The sequence below is a fragment of the Yamadazyma tenuis genome, chromosome 6 (genome assembly GCF_029203305.1).
Source record: "Yamadazyma tenuis chromosome 6, complete sequence".
NCBI classification, from domain to species: Eukaryota; Fungi; Ascomycota; class Pichiomycetes; order Serinales; family Debaryomycetaceae; genus Yamadazyma; species Yamadazyma tenuis.
Genome location: NC_089466.1, coordinates 700732 through 720022, shown reverse-complemented (window position 1 = coordinate 720022; position 19291 = coordinate 700732). Strand labels below are relative to the sequence as shown.

The 19291-nt window shown below is 43.1% G+C and overlaps 8 protein-coding genes across 8 annotated transcripts; 2 read left to right on the top strand and 6 right to left on the bottom strand. All coding sequences in view use genetic code 12, as the record gives it.

Annotated features, from left to right (window-relative positions):
* Positions 1-126: 126 nt before the first annotated feature.
* Positions 127-1257, bottom strand: GLY1_2 (Threonine aldolase; the record flags this gene model as incomplete). Its single annotated transcript, XM_006687307.1, has 1 exon — positions 127-1257. The coding sequence occupies one exon, from the start codon at positions 1255-1257 to the stop codon at positions 127-129; it is 1131 nt and encodes a 376-aa protein (XP_006687370.1).
* A 475-nt stretch (positions 1258-1732) lies between these two features.
* On the bottom strand, positions 1733-4102 carry PSN45_004551 (uncharacterized protein; the record flags this gene model as incomplete). Its single annotated transcript, XM_066158319.1, has 1 exon — positions 1733-4102. One exon carries the CDS (start codon positions 4100-4102, stop codon positions 1733-1735), a length of 2370 nt encoding a protein of 789 aa, XP_066014416.1.
* A 624-nt stretch (positions 4103-4726) lies between these two features.
* On the top strand, positions 4727-8020 carry MET10 (sulfite reductase [NADPH] flavoprotein component; the record flags this gene model as incomplete). Its single annotated transcript, XM_006686900.1, has 1 exon — positions 4727-8020. One exon carries the CDS (start codon positions 4727-4729, stop codon positions 8018-8020), a length of 3294 nt encoding a protein of 1097 aa, XP_006686963.1.
* Positions 8021-8177: 157 nt separating this feature from the next.
* PSN45_004549 (uncharacterized protein) lies at positions 8178-9713 on the bottom strand (the record flags this gene model as incomplete). Its single annotated transcript, XM_006686902.2, has 1 exon — positions 8178-9713. One exon carries the CDS (start codon positions 9711-9713, stop codon positions 8178-8180), a length of 1536 nt encoding a protein of 511 aa, XP_006686965.2.
* Positions 9714-10429: 716 nt separating this feature from the next.
* PSN45_004548 (uncharacterized protein) lies at positions 10430-11863 on the top strand (the record flags this gene model as incomplete). The annotated part of the gene is made up of 1 exon (XM_006686903.1): positions 10430-11863. The coding sequence occupies one exon, from the start codon at positions 10430-10432 to the stop codon at positions 11861-11863; it is 1434 nt and encodes a 477-aa protein (XP_006686966.1).
* A 41-nt stretch (positions 11864-11904) lies between these two features.
* Positions 11905-13623, bottom strand: PSN45_004547 (amidase; the record flags this gene model as incomplete). The annotated part of the gene is made up of 1 exon (XM_006686904.1): positions 11905-13623. One exon carries the CDS (start codon positions 13621-13623, stop codon positions 11905-11907), a length of 1719 nt encoding a protein of 572 aa, XP_006686967.1.
* A 652-nt stretch (positions 13624-14275) lies between these two features.
* Positions 14276-15988, bottom strand: PSN45_004546 (amidase; the record flags this gene model as incomplete). The annotated part of the gene is made up of 1 exon (XM_006686906.1): positions 14276-15988. One exon carries the CDS (start codon positions 15986-15988, stop codon positions 14276-14278), a length of 1713 nt encoding a protein of 570 aa, XP_006686969.1.
* Positions 15989-16496: 508 nt separating this feature from the next.
* PSN45_004545 (uncharacterized protein) lies at positions 16497-19098 on the bottom strand (the record flags this gene model as incomplete). Its single annotated transcript, XM_066158318.1, has 2 exons — positions 16497-18470; positions 18742-19098. The coding sequence occupies 2 exons, from the start codon at positions 19096-19098 to the stop codon at positions 16497-16499; spliced, it is 2331 nt and encodes a 776-aa protein (XP_066014415.1).
* Between the last annotated feature and the right edge of the window lie 193 nt (positions 19099-19291).

Here is a 19291-nt window from a genome sequence, read left to right as displayed (position 1 = left end):
CTTCTTCACTCTTGTCCGCACCGGACATGAGGATCTTTACTACACGCCTGTGAAAGGCGGGATTTGTTTGTCTATTAATATGGGCTTGGAAGCCGGACCAACCTAGCTAATTACATCCAGAGAGTTTTATTTTGTTTCTTCCCCTGATCTTAACACCAGCTTGTAATTATACAACTGCTTATTAGATGCGATCCCATAGTACGGATTGACCTGAGCTTCTTTATAGCACTCAAGAATCACGTCTTTTAGAACATCCACACTTTCTTGGCTATTCTGGAACGTAAAGGATATCCGATTTCCCATAATTTTAATGTTGTGATTGTGACCAATTGCGATCAATCGGTCTTGACTCATTCTGTTTGCAGCCATATCGAGAAACACGAAATTGGTGTCGACCGGACTCTCAAGTTTAATGCCGTGATCAGTGCAGAACCGACCGACATCCCGGGCGTATTCGTGGGCCACATGAAGCCGGGGCATATTCTCCTTAATGGCCGTGAGCGCCATGGCTGTCATCATCCCCGCCTGCCGTATTCCCCCTCCATTTTGCTTTTTAAAGTGGTTAGCCTTTTCCACAAACACCCGCAGCCCCACTAGTATCGACCCCATGGGAGCTGCCAACGACTTTGACAAGCACAAAGAAACCGAGTCGAAGTAGCTGCAATATTCTTTAATTGAAACACCTGTTTCTACCGATGCGTTCCACAAACGAGCCCCATCCAAGTGAAGCTTAATGCCATTATCCCGGGCAAACTGACTGATCTGGCGGATATGCTCAATGGGCATCACGATTCCGTGGAGGGTATTTTCGAGGGAAATCACCTTCGTGGGAGCCGCGTGGATGTCGGCGTTGTCTGGCGTGTAATTGCGGAGAACGTCGTCCAAAGTCAAGTGGTTTCCATTAGCGGGAACAACCGGGTGCACCATCGCCTGTGAGAGTGTTGCCAATCCCCCGGCTTCGTGTAGATAGACGTGTGATCTGTAATCACAGAGAACCGAATATGGAGGCTGGTACAAGTTGGCTCTCAACCCAACCTGGTTGGACAAGGTTCCGCTGACACAGAACAATGCGGCCTCTTTGCCGGTGAGTTGGCACATGTAGGATTCGAGGTCCAAAGTGCTTTGGTCTTCTTTGTACACCGAGTCTCCAAAGGTGGCGTGGTAGGCGGAGTCGAGCATCGACTGGGTGGGCACAGTGAACGTGTCACTTCTGAACTCATTGTGTGTGGGATATTGTGGTGTGTCGAGGACTGTCATGATTAGTATCGTGAACAAATGTATATGATGAATAAATGAAGATGGTATGACTAATTTAGGAGATGGCTGCGAGTAGCCGTGTGTATCCGCGCAGACCAGAAATATTCGCAGCTCAGAGTTTCTTTTTGGCTTTCGGAAAAACTAACGGATGCGGGACTTTCTGGAAGGTGGGAGGGAAAGTTTTTGGGAGGGAAAGCTTTTGAGCAGGAGTAGAACAATGATGCTTGTATGGGTCAGGACATTGTGGGTCAGGACTACAGCATGGTAGAATTGTGTTGAATTATAAGTGCTTTTAAGTTGCTTAGGCTCTTGGTTGCTTAGTTTCTAGATTCTGCGAAAATAATAAATGTCAAACCCTTTGTTCGCCTTTGCCTTTTCTTTTAAAAATTAATGTACTTACTTCACTACTTTTCTACAACTCAATCTACAACTCTTATATTCACCTATAAACCCACTTCCACAATTTTACAGCAGCTCATGCCGTCTCTTCCAAGTGACTTCTCTCTTCATCTTCTTTGTTTCTTAAAAAGTCCCCAACCGGTGGCTGCAACAGTCCATTGTACGCAAGTCCACTTCCAAACTGCTGAAACATCCCCACGTCGGGTATGGGCGACCTATTGGAGGGGCTCATAGGTGTACTAAACTCGTTCTGAGCTACTGCAATAGGCATGGATGCACTTGGCTGGATTGGTTGGCTGGCCGGAATGTTGAACATAGGGTTGAAAAGGTGGTTCTGGCTCAAACCCGAATCAAATGGCCGGAAATCTCCTGGTGTTTCAAAAGTAGAAGGGTTACTGTGAGCAAAGTTGTTATTGACCCAGATACTCGAGCCTGATACGGTTCTGGTATGATTCAAGGAATTGCCAGTAAAGAACTGGGAAGAAAACCGTGAACTGCTCAAGTGATTGGTACCTAAGCTTCCATTGCCCAAACTCGAGCTGCTTAGATTTGGATGGTGTAACCGGTCAAGAAAGTTATCATTGACATCGGGTATTCCAAGCAGTTGATGGATCTGAGATGGTTGTGAGTGCAGTTGATGAAGCTGTTGGGCCTCTAGACTGGGCGAAGACACCCCCACATTATTCCAACTGCCAACAAATGGTGATAACTGCTGAGTACTGGTGCTAATGGGTGGAGAGTTGGTAGCAGCCCCAAGAAAGGAATTGGGGGCATACACCGAAGCCATGAGAGGTGAGCCAACGGGCTGAACAAGCACCGGGGGCTCGGGATCCTCGTAGTTGTAGACGTTCAAGTAGTTGTTGATTTGCAGCTGGGCCATTTCGAACGCCGGACTGAGAACTGGTGGGTTGTGCAACCCATTGGGAGGTGAGGTCGAGGACGGGCCACCACCATTTACCATATTAGCGGCCGGGACATGGGAACTTTGAGAGGGCTGGTGCTGGAGAGACAGGGCCTGAGCCTGAGCCTGAGCCTGAGCCTGAGCCTGAGCCTGGGCCTGAACCTGAGCCTGGGCCTGGGTCCGAGCCTGAACCTGGGGCTTGGAGTTTGACCGAATTCGTTTCTTCCCGAGCTTAGCAGAAATGTAGTTCTGACAGCCATACTTTTGACTGGCAGACACTTCAGATAGCCAGGAGGGAGAGTAGTCAGGCTCGAGCTTGGACCGGAAATTCTCAACGTTATTATGGAGAGTGATATAGTTTCGAAGCTCAATTTTCAAAGCCTCTTTGAACGCATTGTCAAACTCATTCAACTCCTTCCACGCCTGTTGAATCGACTGGGCCCACTCAGGCTTAATGGTACAAAGCTGAGTAAGAAGATCGACTCCCTTTTGGTTGAGGGTATTATCCTTATTGAAACAAGAGTCATTGAATTCGTCGTGCATACGCTTGACCATATCGTAGGCCCGATTAATGGTTTTACGCCGTTGCCGGACGTTTTTAAGCTCCGATTCGTGCTCAGACTGCTTGCCTCGAAGGTGTTCGACTTCAGATGCAACCACCGATATTTGCAGTTCTAAACGAGCTCGTTGAGCACCTCCATTCTGCTGAATGTGCTGGTACTGCTGGCGAAGCGTATCCAACTTCGTCTGCAACTCGCTCAAAGTCTTGGACTTGGACTCCTGTGTTCGGCGGGTTTCTGCCAATTTCGACACGAGTTTTGCCTTCGATATCATCAATTCTTCCTTACGCTTCTGGTTCTCCTTCAACACAGAAAGGTTTTTGCTCAGATTCGATGCCTGGTCACGGACGGACTGCTGCAATTCCTGGTGGTGTTGTTGGAACTTCTGGAACTCGACTTCGGTGGCATCCTCTAAAACCTTAAATTCTCGATGCACCTTGATGAGCTGAACCTGATAGTACTTGAGGTAATCGGCCAACACCTGGGGGTCTTCAATTGACAGGATGATCTCGTCGTTCATGTTGTTTGTGGTAGCCAACACCGGGCTGTTATCCATCACCGGTACTCCTTTGGTGTACACTTCTTTCATGATTTGGTTGGCGGTCTCATCTTCACAAGAAGTTTGGATGTAAATGGGGTTGGAAAGTGATCGAAAGTTGGTCATGGTGTTGACCGCCACCACTTGCACCTGGTACAACGTTCGTGGAGCCAAGTCATTGAATTTGCAGCTGGTGGCGGCAATACTGGCGGTTTCTCGATTGTTCACCATGAGAATATAGTAGAGGTTCTCATCTTGCCGTGATTCGACGTCCCAGTGGATCACGATGGACGTGGGCCCCACCATGTCCACACACACCATGGGGGAATGCGGAATGTCGATGTTAAGGTCGTAGATGATCTCGTCCACCGGTACCTGGAATAACTTGAAGCATCGGTACAAAAGCCACAAGAATGACGGTAGAACCGTCACGAGAAGCTCGATCATTGGGGCTGGCTTCAGAGTGGCGGACACTGATAGGTCTATAGACAAAGATACAAATGTGTTTGTGGATCAAGCGATAGTGGTTTGGCCGGAAAGTGGTTCCCGTGCAAATACAATACTTTGTGAGTTGGTGGAGGTATATTTAGAACATTTTTTTTTGGCGTGAGACTCAACGAATTCGTGCAACGCGGTTTCGCTTGGCACAAATAACCAGGCCAGGGTGCCAGGACGAGGGTCTACAGCGCCGAGCGGAGCTAGAGACAACTCGGTCAGCCAAGGTTACATTTGGCGGTGGTTTGGGTGCAATGTGATTTCGGGGTCTTAAACTACCACTTTGACACCGCAGATGGCTCAGCTCTTATGTAATCCAGGGCTTTTGCAGATCTCGAAATATACAAACATCATAAAAAGCACCAAAATTTTGCGTCAGACCAGCGTAGTACCACTGATGACGCCAGCATTAGACCCGACCTCGGGAAGCTCTTCGGGCCAGAATCTTGGGATTAAGCGGGGGGAAGGCTGCGCACGTGACCTACAGCACGCGCAATCGCGCACCAAATCACGTGCCCCCATCCAATCACCTTAACCTCATTTGAACATTTTTCAAAATTCTAAAGATACCTTTAAATGGCTCCTCACGCTCTTGCCCAGCTTTCCGGCGCAAACAGCCCCTCCGCCAGCACCGCCGCCAGCATCAGCGACGTCGCCCCGTCCGCCATCGCTTCGGCCATCAAATGGAACCCTTTTGACACTTCAGTCGACCCAGGCCTCATCAAGGGCTCTGTCTACACTTCCGCCGTAACGGTGGTAAACCAGGCGATTTTCGGCCTCCTGAACCGCATTTTCACCTCGGATTCCGTCGACGACTCGTATGCGTTCGACGGCCACCTCCACGCTTGGATAAATGGTTTTCACCGGGTAAACCCTCTGGGACAAACACCATTTTTACACAAGTTTGAAACCAGATCCGGAGCTGGTAGAGCCGTGCTTGGGTTCATTAACGAGTCCACGGGTCCTTCCCGTGACCCGGTGTCAGTTCTCACCGACGCTGCTGGGTTGGCTTACATGGTTCCCGCTCTTTCTGGCCGTCAGAAACCTACGCCAGTAGCATTTGCTGTGGCCGCCGCTGCCTTCAACCAGTCGACGGATGCGCTTGTGCCATGCTACGAGAAGCCCTTGGCCGCCGCCAGGCTCTTGAACTACCCGGTTTTCACCCCAACTGACGTTTATAACGGGTTGGAACACCAACATTTGGCAATTTTGGCCAAGTACTTGTCGAAAGAAACCGGCCGTCCCAGCGTATTTTTGTTCGATGGGGTCGATGGTGCCAAGGGCTTTACCAAACACGAGGGTTTGTTGTCGGTTGACGAGGTTCATGCCGTTTACCACCAGTTAGAATCGGGTCACGTGACCTCCACTGGTTCTCCCGAACTGGTGGTTTCGGAGGCCTTCGACCGCTTGAGTGCTGCTACCGGTCTCAAGTATGCTCCATTTGAGTACGTTGGTCATGCACGTCCTGAAACGGTGTTTGTGGTTCACGGTTCGGGTGAGTGCACAAAAATCGGAAATGTGATTGAACGTCTCGCGGCCACCACGAAAGTGGGGGTGGTCAAAGTCAGAGTTCCACTTCCATTTAGCTTCAACGACTTCATCGCAACTGTCCCCAAATCCACCGCTAAATTGGTGGTTTTGAGTAGCAGCTCGGGTGCGGCCGTATCCCTCAAGGGTGATATTTCCATGGCTTTGTTTGTCAACGGTGTGTACAACCGGTTTGATATCGACGAGTATACTTACTCACCTGACTTTGTTTGGACTCCCATCACCACCACCAAAGTTTTGCACGAGTTTGTTGCAGACTTAGATCCTGATTCCGCATTGACTACAGACGTAGAAAGATTTTCGCAGCCATTGACCGCGAACTCGTCTCCCAACGGTTCATTCTTGGTTTGGGGATCGGACAACGGAGAATTTGCTTCTTCCGCTGCCAAGTTGGCCTTTGCCTTATCCTTGGATGACTCCAAAACCGTGTCTTTCCGTTCTAAGTTCGACAACGCTAGAGCTGGTGGTTTGTTCCAGGCACAAATCGTATCAGCTGGTAGCACCGCCGCTATTAATGAAGTCGATGCGGCAGATGTGGCCTTGGTTGATGATCCAGCAGTGTTGAAAGAATACGATGTGTTGGCCACTTTGAGACCAGAGGGTACTTTACTCTTGGGAAACAGAAAGAAATATGACGAGGAAGAACTTGTCAAGAAGTTGCCAGCTGATTTCAAGAGATCCTTGGCTTCCAACAAAAGTCAGTTGGTTGTGATTGACTTTTCGTCTTTGGATGAATTGACTGAATTGAAGGATTCCACCAAAGGATTCTCCAACGAATTCTTGATTCAGTATGCATTCTGGTCTGTCGCATTGCCCGAATTAAATGGGTTTATTGTCAACAAGTTATTGCAAGCTAACGGTGGAGGATTCGAGTTATTGGGTGCCGTGTTGGACTCTTTTATCAATACTGTCAAAGAAAAGGGTTTATTGAAATCCATCAAGGTTGAAGAGCTGTGGGTCGATTTGGAAACCGATGAGGAAGAGGTTTTGCAATTGCCCTTCTTCCCAGCCGAAACTTCGTTTACCATTAACCCCCGCAATGATTCTGAGATTCCGGAAGAAACTGTTCAAAGTGGATACGTGGACTTGGCCAAGAAGTTGGCTTTTAGGGAAGCATATGACACCAAGAAGGACTTGAGACCAGATTTACCTGTCAAGAACTTTGTTGTTAAAGTGCAAGAAAACATTAGATTGACTCCTGATGAGTACTCGAGAAACATTTTTCATATTGAATTTGATGTTTCTGGTACTGGATTAACCTATGACATTGGTGAAGCATTAGGAATTCATGGACGTAACCACCCTGAAGATGTGGAAGAGTTCATTGAATTCTATGGATTAGAGGGCGATTCGTTAATTGAAATCACGAATAAAGATGATTCTTCAGTTTTGGAAATCAGATCAGTTAGACAATCGTTGGCTGAAACCTTGGATTTCTTAGGAAAACCTCCGAAGAGATTCTATGAATCTTTAGCTGAGTTTGCAACCGATGACAAGGAAAAGGAAGCATTGACCAAGTTGGCTAGCAGTGAAGGTGCTGTGGATTTGAAGAAGAGACAAGAAGTTGACTTTTGTACTTATTGGGACATTTTGGAAGAATTCCAAAGCTGTAGGCCACCATTTGCCGAGTTGGTCAAAATTATTGCTCCTTTAAAGAGAAGAGAGTACTCAATTGCATCTTCTCAAAGAATACACCCAAATGCGGTCCACCTCTTGATTGTGGTTGTTGACTGGACTGACTCTAAAGGTAGAAAGAGATGGGGCCACTGTTCTAAGTACTTAAGTGATTTGAGTATTGGTGACGAATTGGTCGTTAGTGTTAAACCTTCTGTGATGAAATTGCCTCCATTATCTAAGCAACCAATTGTGATGTCCGGATTGGGTACAGGGTTGGCTCCTTTCAAGGCCTTCATTGAAGAAAAGATCTGGCAACAACAACAAGGAATGGAAATCGGTGACATCTTCTTGTTCATGGGTTCGAGACACAAGAAAGAAGAGTATCTTTATGGTGAATTATGGGAGGCTTATAAAGATGCAGGTATTTTGACCCATATTGGTGCTGCTTTCTCTAGAGACCAACCTGAAAAGATTTATATTCAAGATAAGATCAGAGATAAGATTGAAGACTTGACCAATGCTATGGTTGATAAGAACGGGTCTTTCTACTTGTGTGGTCCTACTTGGCCAGTTCCCGACATTACTGCTTGTCTTGAAGACGTGATGAAAAATGCTGCTGCTAAGAAGGGCGAGGAGATTAAAGACCTTACCAAGTTGATCGAAGACTTAAAGGAAGAAGGTAGATACGTTTTAGAAGTTTACTAGATACGTTTAAATACATATTTATTTTGTTTATTACAAAATTAAAAATCAATAAATAGTCTCTATCGGAGGAAGAGTTGAGTACTTCCTCAGGAACATCATGGCGTCGTTAAAAATGAATGTTATGGGGTTGCAATGTTGAATTGCTTATGGGTATAAATCAGATACTGTTCTCCAAAGAAAATGATTTAACGTGGGATCCTGAAGTGAAAGAGTCGCCTGAGGTCTTGTCTATCATAACAGCATTATCTTCTTTTGAGAATTCACCATCGTTAGTTGACGACAAGGAGCTACCCTGTGGTTTCATCTCTGGAGATGCTTGGGCAGAATCAACTCGGGCCTGAAGATCATTGATCTCTTGTTTCAACTTCTTGACTTCTTTCTCAAAACGTTTACCGAAGACATCAATGTAATATGTGGCTCCATTGTAACTTGACCAAATAAACACAAAGGCAACAAAGGATCCACAGAAATGTTTGTATTTGAACCAGAGGGGACAAGGAATCATTGTGAAAATCTGGTAAAAGAACTGAATAAATGTAAATGCAGTGATTTGCATCCAATTGTATGGCAAAGAATTAACAAATCTACCCAAGACAGTGGCCTTATTCTTCTTTCTCAAGTAAGTAAAAGACGTAACTCTACCATTTTCTATTTCTTTCTTCTTGCGGATAGTTATGAAGTAATGGTAACCCACTTGCCACACAGTGTAATAAATAGACGTGATAATTATTCCATTCACAAAATTCCAATTATCAATCTTTAACACCGCTGGAAACCTCTCCTTTACAAAATCTTTTGGCATCTCATGCACAATCACAAAAAGTGTGATTGGTGGCATTACGTGGATAAACGAGCTGGTGGTTTTCTCAATGGAATGCAACACCAACGAGTTTCTCCAGGTGATGACTGCAAATGACAAAGTTCCAAGCGATAATGAAAAAACCGAAACAAACAAGGATTTGGAATCGGGTTTGTACCAAATGAAGAGCATCAAAAGCAAGTTGACGTAATAACACAAGTCTGCCAAATAATATTGAAAAGACTGTTTAAAGTAGGAATAGAATCGGATAGGCATCAACAAGCAGAACAACACCGTGTAAAACACATGGAAATACAGGGGGTATTTGCCTAAAACAAACCCTCCAGCAGCAATGCAAGATACTGCCAACGCGTAAAACAACTTTTCTGTGGCAGAGCTCTCCAAGTTTTTGTGCACCTTCTCATCAAACTTTGCCAACCTCTGGTTTAAGAGCTCCTGGAGCTTCAGAAGGTCTCTGGTTTGGTTCGAATCGATCTTTAATCTATTGAGTCTTTGTTTGGTTTTGGTTTTCATCTCATTGAACCGTCTTTTAGCCGAATCGCTGACATGGTCGAGCCCGACCCCGAAATCAAAGTCCTGTAAGTAAAGTAACTTGTTGAGATCGATAAAACTCAAGGAAGACGAAGAATCGGTTCTTTTTAACGTGTAATCCCCTAGTTCAGTTTCAGAATCGTAATCATCGTTATTTCTGGAAGACAGAAAATCAGCCTTTTCTTCACCGTTGCTCCCACTAGGAGAGTCGTCAATAACAGAGTCCATCTTATCGCAGTGAAATACAGTTAAGCTGGTCCTCAATTCGCTCAAGGTAGTTTCGTTTGCAGAGCTTGAGGATGACTTGCTTCTGGTGTAAACAGAAAACGAGCCGTTTCGCATTTTGGTGAGGAACAACCACCAGCAAAGATAAAAGTATCTGTAGAATGGAGGATGGTGGGAAAGAAGACAGTGAAGAGCCATGTGTAAGATAAGAGAACAGAGTGTTATGTGAAGTTCAAATGGGATGTGTATTTGTGGCACATCTTACACGTGTTTGTGAATTAGAGACAATTAAAGTGCATTAATCAATTTCAGAGATATCGAACATGAAGAGATTACAAATAAAACGAAATTTATAGATAGGTTTGCATCTCGAGGTACCAGATCATTTTGGATACTGTTGAAATGTGCGGTCTCCACTTTCTGGTTCCACCTCCTGGCCTAGGACTATCAACAGATTTAGGTATGGTCAATACTGTGTTTCGTAATTGTTCACCATGGAAGAAAAATCTAAATCAGTAGCCATATGCGTGTACCACCTCCAACCCCGCAGCATACCCCATGGTACGGTTTCGTCTCCCATTTTTTTCCTAGGACGCTGGCCAGGATCGGTAAGGTGTCATAAGTTAGTCTCTTGAACCACCACTAAAGTTACAAAAAACCCACACAGAACCACACCTAGACTATCAAAACCAACCACCAGTTATCTGATAGGCCGCCTTTGAAGCTAGTCGCAAACTCTATTTAGCTCTAGTGCAATTTGCATCCAATCTGCAACCAGGTGCGAATCGCGAACACTATTACTTCTCCGAATCTGGAATAGCCAATTCATCATCATGAGTGTAAATCAACCACTTTTGGAACCAGACAACGAGGATTTTGAGGACAGATTCCAGGAGGAACTAGAGGTTCCCAATAAGAACTACAAGATTAGAAACCTTCTTGCCTTCAATTTCACCGGATTCTTCTGCATTGCGTTTGTGATCTTCTTAACGTCTTCTCAGCCTTTTTACATCAACCAAATTTTGAAAGTCGATTACCATGAAATAGGAAAAGTTATTGGGTTTCTCGGGGTCGCCGACGAACTCACATGTATTGTGTCATCGCCCTTGATTGGTTCTTTGAATGATAAGTTGGTGCAATGGAACTGGGTTGTGGGACATACTAAGTTTCTTGTTTTCACCGGCTTTGCCAGCATATTTGTGGCATTTTTATTATATGGACTTGTACCATACTCTGGTTGGTGGCAGTTGATTTTTCCAAGAATGTTCTTTGCTATTGGTGTCACAACATGTATGAGCATGGTACCTGTGTTGCTTCACCAGTTGATATATTCTGATTTCAAAATGTCCAGTCTTCTCTTCTGGAAAGAGACCGGAGCTGCGACCTCAAGTAATGTTAACAAAAACGGCCGATATGCTGCTCTTATTGGGCTTTCTACTGGATTAGGTGCTGTATTTTCTGTATCTTGCTTTCTATCACTTCCTGTTAGGTTACTGGCGGAGTTTGAAATATCTTCGAGACAAGCTTTGCAATTATCGTTTGTGATTCTTGGAATCCTATCAATTTTGGTGGGATTATTGATGCTCGTTTCACTCTATGAACCCAGCACAGAAGACAACAAGATACATCTTACGTACATTGAGTTAATCAAAACGGGATTTAGTCGTCTCCGGTCAAGTTCCTCAGTGCAAATTGCATGTTTTGGTGGGTGGGTTGCACGTTCGACATCGGTCCTTATTGCGGTTTTCATTCCATTGTTTGTGTACAACTTCTACTTCAAATCTGGACTTTGTGAAGATGATGGTACTCCTGCAAAGAACAATTGTTACGACGGCTATACTTTTGCAGCTATTTTGTCGGGGGTGGCCCAAACAGTTTCACTTTTGGTATCTCCATTTTGGGGGATAGTTGTAGACAGAATCGGGAAGAAAAAGAGTTTAATGCTATCTTCCGCCATTGGACTTGTGGGTACATGGACTCTCTGTATTTTAAACATTTCTGATCCTCGGAACGCTACAACGTTTTTCCTTATGAGTCTTATTGGAGTATCTCAGATTGGAACTGTCATCACTTCGATGAGTATTATTTCAGCAGAAAATGATGCCGTAGGATCCGTCAGTGGAGTCTACAACTTGTTTGGGGGATTTGGAATCTTGATTTTAAGTCAAATTGGAGGCTCGTGGAGTGATCTGTGGGTTTTTGCCCCCTTTTTCCTCGTTGGTTCCTTTAACTTGTTGTTAATTCTTGCTGCAACATTTTCTAAATAACGCTATGACCTAAAAGAATAAACATATTTGTATTTCAGGATCTATTTAAGTAAGTTAACACCCAAGATATCTACAATTGTTTTTCCAGCAGCTACAACATCTTCATCAGTGTATCTCTTTCCACTCAATTGTAATCCAATTGGGGCACCAACGAATTCTTTGGGATCATAACTGGTCAATTCTAACTCCTCCAGAGGACTTCTAAATTTATAATCCTTAAAGGAATCATCCCACTTATCTACTTTCGGATCTTGGAATAATCCAGTTTGGAACACCAATGTTGGGAAATCAAGGATGTTAAACAAAGAAGTGTACGACCAGTTGTAAATTTCCTTGGGTTTTGGAGCAACATTTGCGTACGTTGGACTGATGATAAAGTCAATATCATTCTTGACTAAGAATTCAGTGTACTCTTGTCTTAATTCATTTCTAATATCGTTCAATTCTCTGTTTTCAGTTACGGTAAGACCCTTGCTACCTTTTCCATAGTTCAAGTAATTCTTGGTTAATCTGACGATTGGTTCACCAGACTTTTGGAAACAAGCTTTGGTTCCGATATTACCATCAGCAGTATACATTTGATGAACTACATCATAGGCCAACTTAGACTTAATTGGCTTGAACTCAACAATCTTAACTCCCGCGTTTTCTAATTTCGCAGCCGTTTCCTTCAATCCTCTAGCTATTGGCGGAGTAGTCTTCAACAAATCATTATCGTACATGATTGCCACGGTGAATTCAGATGGTTTAGGAGGAGCCACTTCTTTCCAAGGCATGTTGATAACCTGCTCATCCAATAACCAAGGCTTACCATCGTTGATATAGTGTTTCATCCACATGTCAATATCGTCAACACTTCTGGTCATAGGACCAGCAACTCCTATCACACTCTCTTGTCCAGCATCCAAAGCACTACCTCCTCTTACGGAAATTCTTTTGGTGGATGGTCTCAAGCCAAAACACCCAGAGAAAGCTGCCGGAGCTCGAATAGAGCCCCCAATATCGGTCCCCACACCTGCTACAGAACCTCCGAAAGACACAAGAGCACCCTCACCAGAAGAAGAACCACCAGGAGATAATCCTAGGTTGTACGGGTTTCGGGTGCATCCAATGTAGTTGTTATCACTGCACAAGTGCATCAATGTTTGGGGCTGGTTGGTTCTGATGTAGAAAACAGCACCCAAGTTTTCCAAAATTTGGGTGGTAACACCATGGACCTCCAGAACATCTTCGATATTACCAACAAAACATCCGTGACAGACTTTGTTCTTATAGAACAAGTGCTCTTTCAAGGAGATTGGTAAACCATGAAAAGGACCAACAGTTGTACCATTTTGTTCGTAGTACTTATCCAAGTACTCAGCTCTCTCCAAGCCCTCATCGGTGAAAATCTCCAACGCACAGTTGGTTAACTGGTGACAAATGGTACCTCTCTTGGCAAATGCTTTGTAAACAGTAACCGATTTCAATTCCCCAGATGCTATCTTTTTGGCCAAGTCAGTACCGGAAGAGTTGGTAATTGCGAGTTCTTCTTCACTCAAAAGCTTCTCATCGTACAAATACTTGATGGCATTAAACTGGTCTGCGTACAATTCCTCGATGGGTTTGGGCAAAACAATTGCATACTCTGGGTCAATTGAGTTTATCAATTTCTCTCTATAAGCTTCAAGCTTGGGTACGAATTCAGCATACTTTTTGGCATCGTCGTACCCAGTTAAAGGATCGTTGACTAATAAGGACTCGTAAGTTACTTGGGACATGGCAGATAATTGGGTCACTTATGTGGGGAGATTATCTATGAAAGAACATTTTGTAGGAGATCTTGTTGCCTATTTATAACCCCTTATTATCTAGACTATTGTTGGAACTCTAACCTCCCCAAGGTCCGCCAATTCCTGTTTTGGGAAGTCGCGTTATCAGTTGCAACAATTTCATGGAAAGTACCTGATTTGGAAGGATGAGAATTTTGTATCTCCTAACAATTTGCAAGATAGGGTACAAATGTCCTCTAGTTATGAGTGAGCACATCAGCAGGGAGCAGTATAGCTGTCCTCACAACCGTTTGAGTCTTGTTACTATCTGTGGTTTAAATTTCTTGGGTGCTGTCAAGAAGATTGAGCCCTTAACCACAAAGTGTGTAAACATTATAAACTCTTCTGCCTTCACATCTACGAGCATGAGCCAGGTACAGAAGGGAATACAAGGATAACACCCACGTGATAATCTGCTCTTTGATGTCGTTCTTATAAAATGTTGCATGACTCTTTGTGGTTTGAGACAGTACCGCTAATTTCCTGAAACGGTAATGCCATAGATAAACGAATTGCGTTGATCGAATTTATACAAAATGGAAGATATCAACTTGTTTGTATGTCAAGTACGTTGCTAAATCTAATTTTACTTACTATTTACTCACTTGATTTTAGTCAAATCAACTTGCAAAATATCGACAATAGTCTTACCAGCAGCCACCACTTCTTCGTCAAAGTATCTTCTTCCACTTAATTGCAAACCAACGGGAGCACCAACAAATTCTTTAGGATTATATATGTTGCATTCAATTTCTTCCAATTCACTTCTGAATTTATAGTCCTTATAAGAGGCATCCCATTGATCAATTTCGGGGTCTTGGAAAATACCAGTTTGGAACACCAAAGTAGGGAAATCCAAAATGTTAAACAACGAGGTGTAACTCCAGTTGTAGACTTGTTTTGGCTTTGGAGCAACGTTATTATAGGTTGGACTCAAGATAAAGTCAATTTTGTTGTCAATCAAAAAGGAAGTGTATTCTTGTCTCAACAGGTCTCTGATCATGTTCAACTTTCTGTTTTGAGTGACGGTAAGTTCCTTACCACCTCCGTAGTTCAAAGACCACTTGGTCAATCTGCAGAGTGGTTCACCAGAAGCAGCTAATAACTCTCTTTGAGCATCGTTACCATCACAGGTATACATACTGTTGACAGTATCATAGGCCAATTGGGTTCTAATAGGCTTGAATTCCACAATCTTCACTCCGGCCTTTTCCAATTTTGCTACCGTTTCCTTCAATCCTCTAGTAATTGGAGGAGTGGTTCTGACAATTCCATCGTCGTACATCACAGCAATCGTCAAATCAGAAGCCTTTGGAGCAGCCACTTCCTTCCACGGAAGTCTCAAGGTATTCTGGTCAACCTCCCATGGTTTCCCATCGTTGATGTAGTGTTTCATCCAGTAGTCGATATCTTCAATAGTCCTGGCAAGTGGTCCAGCAACAGCCATGACACTTTCTTGTCCGGCACCAGCTGATAAACTTCCCGCAAGACCGATTCTCTTGGAAGTTGGTCTCAAACCATGACATCCAGAGTAGGCAGCTGGGGCTCTGATAGAACCACCAATGTCAGTTCCAACCCCAATAGCAGAACCTCCAAATCCCACAAGTGCTCCTTCACCCGATGATGATCCTCCTGGAGTTAATGACAAGTTGAAGGGATTTCTACTGACACCAATGAAATTGTTATCACTGCACAAGTGCATCAATGTTTGGGGCTGGTTGGTTCTAATGTAGAAAACAGCCCCCAAATTTTCCAAGATCTGGGCATTGGTTCCGTGAGCTTCACATATATGGTCGATTTTCGACACAAAACAAGCATGACGTTGTCTACCTTTGAAATCCATTTGCTCTTTCAAGGAGATGGGGACACCATGCAATGGACCAATTAACTTTCCGTTTTTCTTGAAGTAGTCATCCAAGTATTCGGCTCTTTTCAAACCGTCTTTAGTGAATATTTCCAAAGCACAATTGGTGAATTGGTGGGCGATGGTGGCTCTTTTGGCAAAAGCTTTAAACACTTCAACGGCAGTGAGTTCCCCTGTGGCGAATTTGGCAACCAATTGAGGAGCAGAGGAATCGGTGATTTCAAACTCTGATGGAGTTAAAAGCTTTTGGCTGTACAAATATTTCACAGGGTTGAATTGTTTAGCAGTTAAGTTTTCAACCTTATCAGGTAATTCAACGGAGTATTGTGGTAAGATGGCATCGTTCAAAGCTTGTCTATACTTTTCAAGTTTTGGAATGAATGCCTTGAACTTTTCAGGGTCTTCGTACTGGGTAACATCAACTTGGGCTAAAATCGTATCAGCGGACATTGGGGAAATTAGGTTTAATGGAGACAGATGCAGGGAATGCGATAGTTATATAGGAGGCTACGCAACGACCTACCAGATCAGTATATCTGGGCGCGTCTTTCCCAATTGGGAAGCCTTGGAAATTGATTATTCTTTATCGCCCTCTGCCGGTGCCGGTGCGAGCGGGAACTCGGGAATATGTTACACCACGGGCGTGGCTATGCACGTGTGATATAACATGTGAACGTACATGACATGTCGGTCTCGTGGAGGTTGAACGGCTTCGCTACTCGTGCAACTAAATCAAAATCAAGTACCCGTGTCCGACCTTCGCACGCCCGCGGTATCTTATTTGGTTCAAACTTAACTGCTCGCTATTGCAGAAATAAGCGGTAGTTTAGTGGGGCCAGTTAGTACAAATCTAGACTGCCATATATCCTGTTTAATTGCTTACAGCTGCTGGCCTATACCATTTATACCCTCTTGTTATTTTACGTACATCAACTATATATAGCTAATACTGCACCGTTTACGAACTATGCAGTTTTTCTCTGTTTATGATAGGTATTGTCACCATCCTGCTTTGTTGAGATTCTGTGATTTCTCTTTGAATTTCTTCTTCGAAGAGGTTTACACTTTCTTTAGCAATAATATTCAGATACTCAGGATCCTTCTTACGCCATATTCCGGCAAACTCGATGATCTTCTGTGTTTGTAAACTTTCAAGTTCTTGACTATCATCACTTTCAGCTGAACTAGGTCTAGTTGATGGTGAACTATAGTTGGAAAATATAAACTTTCCCTTATCCATAAACATATTTTCGTAGTTGACAGCAAAATCGGCTAAACCAGCGTTCTCCATGGTGATCAATCCCTTTAAACCCTTTAAATAATCCTCCTGTGTCTTCGGCTTCTTTGTCAACTTTGGCATGAATATAGTCAAACCTGATGCAATATAGTTGTTTGAATCTTTTGGTTTTGACTGATCTCTCCAGAAAGAACAAAACCCTGCATTGAAACCCGAAAGCGTGTCGATTTTGCATCTGTGACTTTGGTTAAAGTCGTTTACCTTTTGGTAGTATTCGATATCATTCTCAAAATATTGTTGAATATTGTAACGAACATCATCGTACTGATACTTATAACTCCAATTCGAAATAAAGTAGTAACCAGGGTCAAAAACTTTAACGACGATTTCATCACCTGGTATATCAAGCAGCAAGAATGTTGAGGCCAAATATTTGTTGGGTATGCAGAAGATTTGAGAGTATAAACCAGGTTTTCTTTGGATTTCATCTGTTGTTTTCAAATCATAGTAGATGTAAGTGTGCTTCAAGTGATTTAAGCTCTTCTTGAACCATTGAAAATTCCTGGTAGTCATTGTTTCATCGAAGTAGAAATCCAAATACGTCTTCTTCGCCCAATTGTTTGCTTTGTTGAAGATTGTATTAATTTGTTTTTTGTAAACCTTTGGCTTCATTCTTTGAATTTCAGCAATTTTGGCAAGCATTAGAGCAGCAGGAGGATACATTTCTGGATTTTCATTGTATATCCTGCTTGATATTGTGATATCCACTTTAACGCTCATCACCTTATCATTGATATCTGTGATAGTGGTGAAGATATGCACTATTGTGTCTGAGATGTATCCCAATTTACATTTGGCCATGATTTGATAAGCAATGAGTTGGTTCAAAGAGCCTTCCAAACTCTTAGTTATTGAATCATTTCTCCCGCTGATATTAATGAAGATCATATAGTTGCAATCATGAAGCTGTTTAATCCAGTGCTTAATCGATGGCTTTTTGACTTCTCCAACGATGATATTACCAAATCTGGGTAATCCAAGGACAGGTAAATCAGGCAAGCAGTGTAAAGTAGTCATTTTATAGTTGAGAAGGGTTTTGAAATCGATGCCGTCCGACTTTTCCAATGACAGTCCAAAAAACAACCGGCTTATATTAGTTACCAAGTCGAAAACCATTTCCCTTGCAATATTAGTCATAGTTGCCTCATGAAGTTTTCTCTTCCGATCCAATGTCATCCTTGGTACTCGAGATGATTCTATGTCGGAAAAAATAATAATGTTAGTAAACGTTAATGGCTGATCACTGTTACAGACCATTAACAGTATAAGATACTTCCATTGCTCTTCAACAAAGACCTTATGAGATGGAAGACTTAACTCCAACGAAATGGTATCTTGTACTACCTCCGTAAAAGTGTTAGCAGTACCTTTCGATTTTGTACTGAGGTCAAAGTCTGTGGTTTCACAGATCAGGGGGAAGTACCTGAGAATCACGTACCATATTGGCGTTGTCTTTAACATTGGGTCGTCTTTTGGTAATTCCCCCAAAACTTTTCTTACATCAAACTCAAGATTTTTAGGGACTTTATTGTTTACCTGGGGGAAGTCTTCAAGCTTAGCCTTCAAATATTCATTAATATGTACTTGTTGAGTACTAGAAGGTTCTTTATACTTCCACATTTTGGGAATGTATTTCTAATTATGAATTTGTGGATGATACTTTTGCACCAGATATGCGACTAAATGCAACACGGTAGTGCGCAGTAAGTTCCAGAATATTTTCGCAGCCGAAGCTTAATAAGGCTTGTCGCAGCAAATGTAGGTATACTGTTTGATTGGTCACAGCTGCTGGCCTATACTATTAGGTATACCCTCTGGTTATTTTACATACATCAACTATATACAGCTAATACTGCACCGTTTACGAACTATGCAGTTTTTCTCTGTTTATGATAGGTATTGTCACCATCCTGCTTTGTTGAGATTCTGTGATTTCTCTTTGAGTTTCTTCTTCGAAACGGTTTACACTTTCTTGAGCAATAATATTCAGATATTCAGGGTCCTTCTCACGCCATATCCCGGCAAACTCGATGATCTTCTGTGTTTGTAAACTTTCAAGTTCTTGACTATCATCACTTTCAGCTGAACTAGGTCTAGTTGATGGTGAACTATAATTGGAAAATATAAACTTTCCCTTATCCATAAACATATTTTCGTAGTTGACAGCAAAATCGGCTAAACCAGCGTTCTCCATGGCGATTAATCGCTTTAAACTTTTTAAATAATCCTCTTGTGTCTTTAGCTTCTTTGTCAACTTTGGCATGAATATAGTCAAACCTGATGCAATATAGTTGTTTGAATCTTTTGGTTTTGACTGATCTCTCCAGAAAGAACAAAACCCTGCATTGAAACCCGAAAGCGTGTCGATTTTGCATCTGTGACTTTGGTTAAAGTCGTTTACCTTTTGGTAGTGTTTGATGTCATTCGCAAAATATTGTTGAATATTGTAACGAACA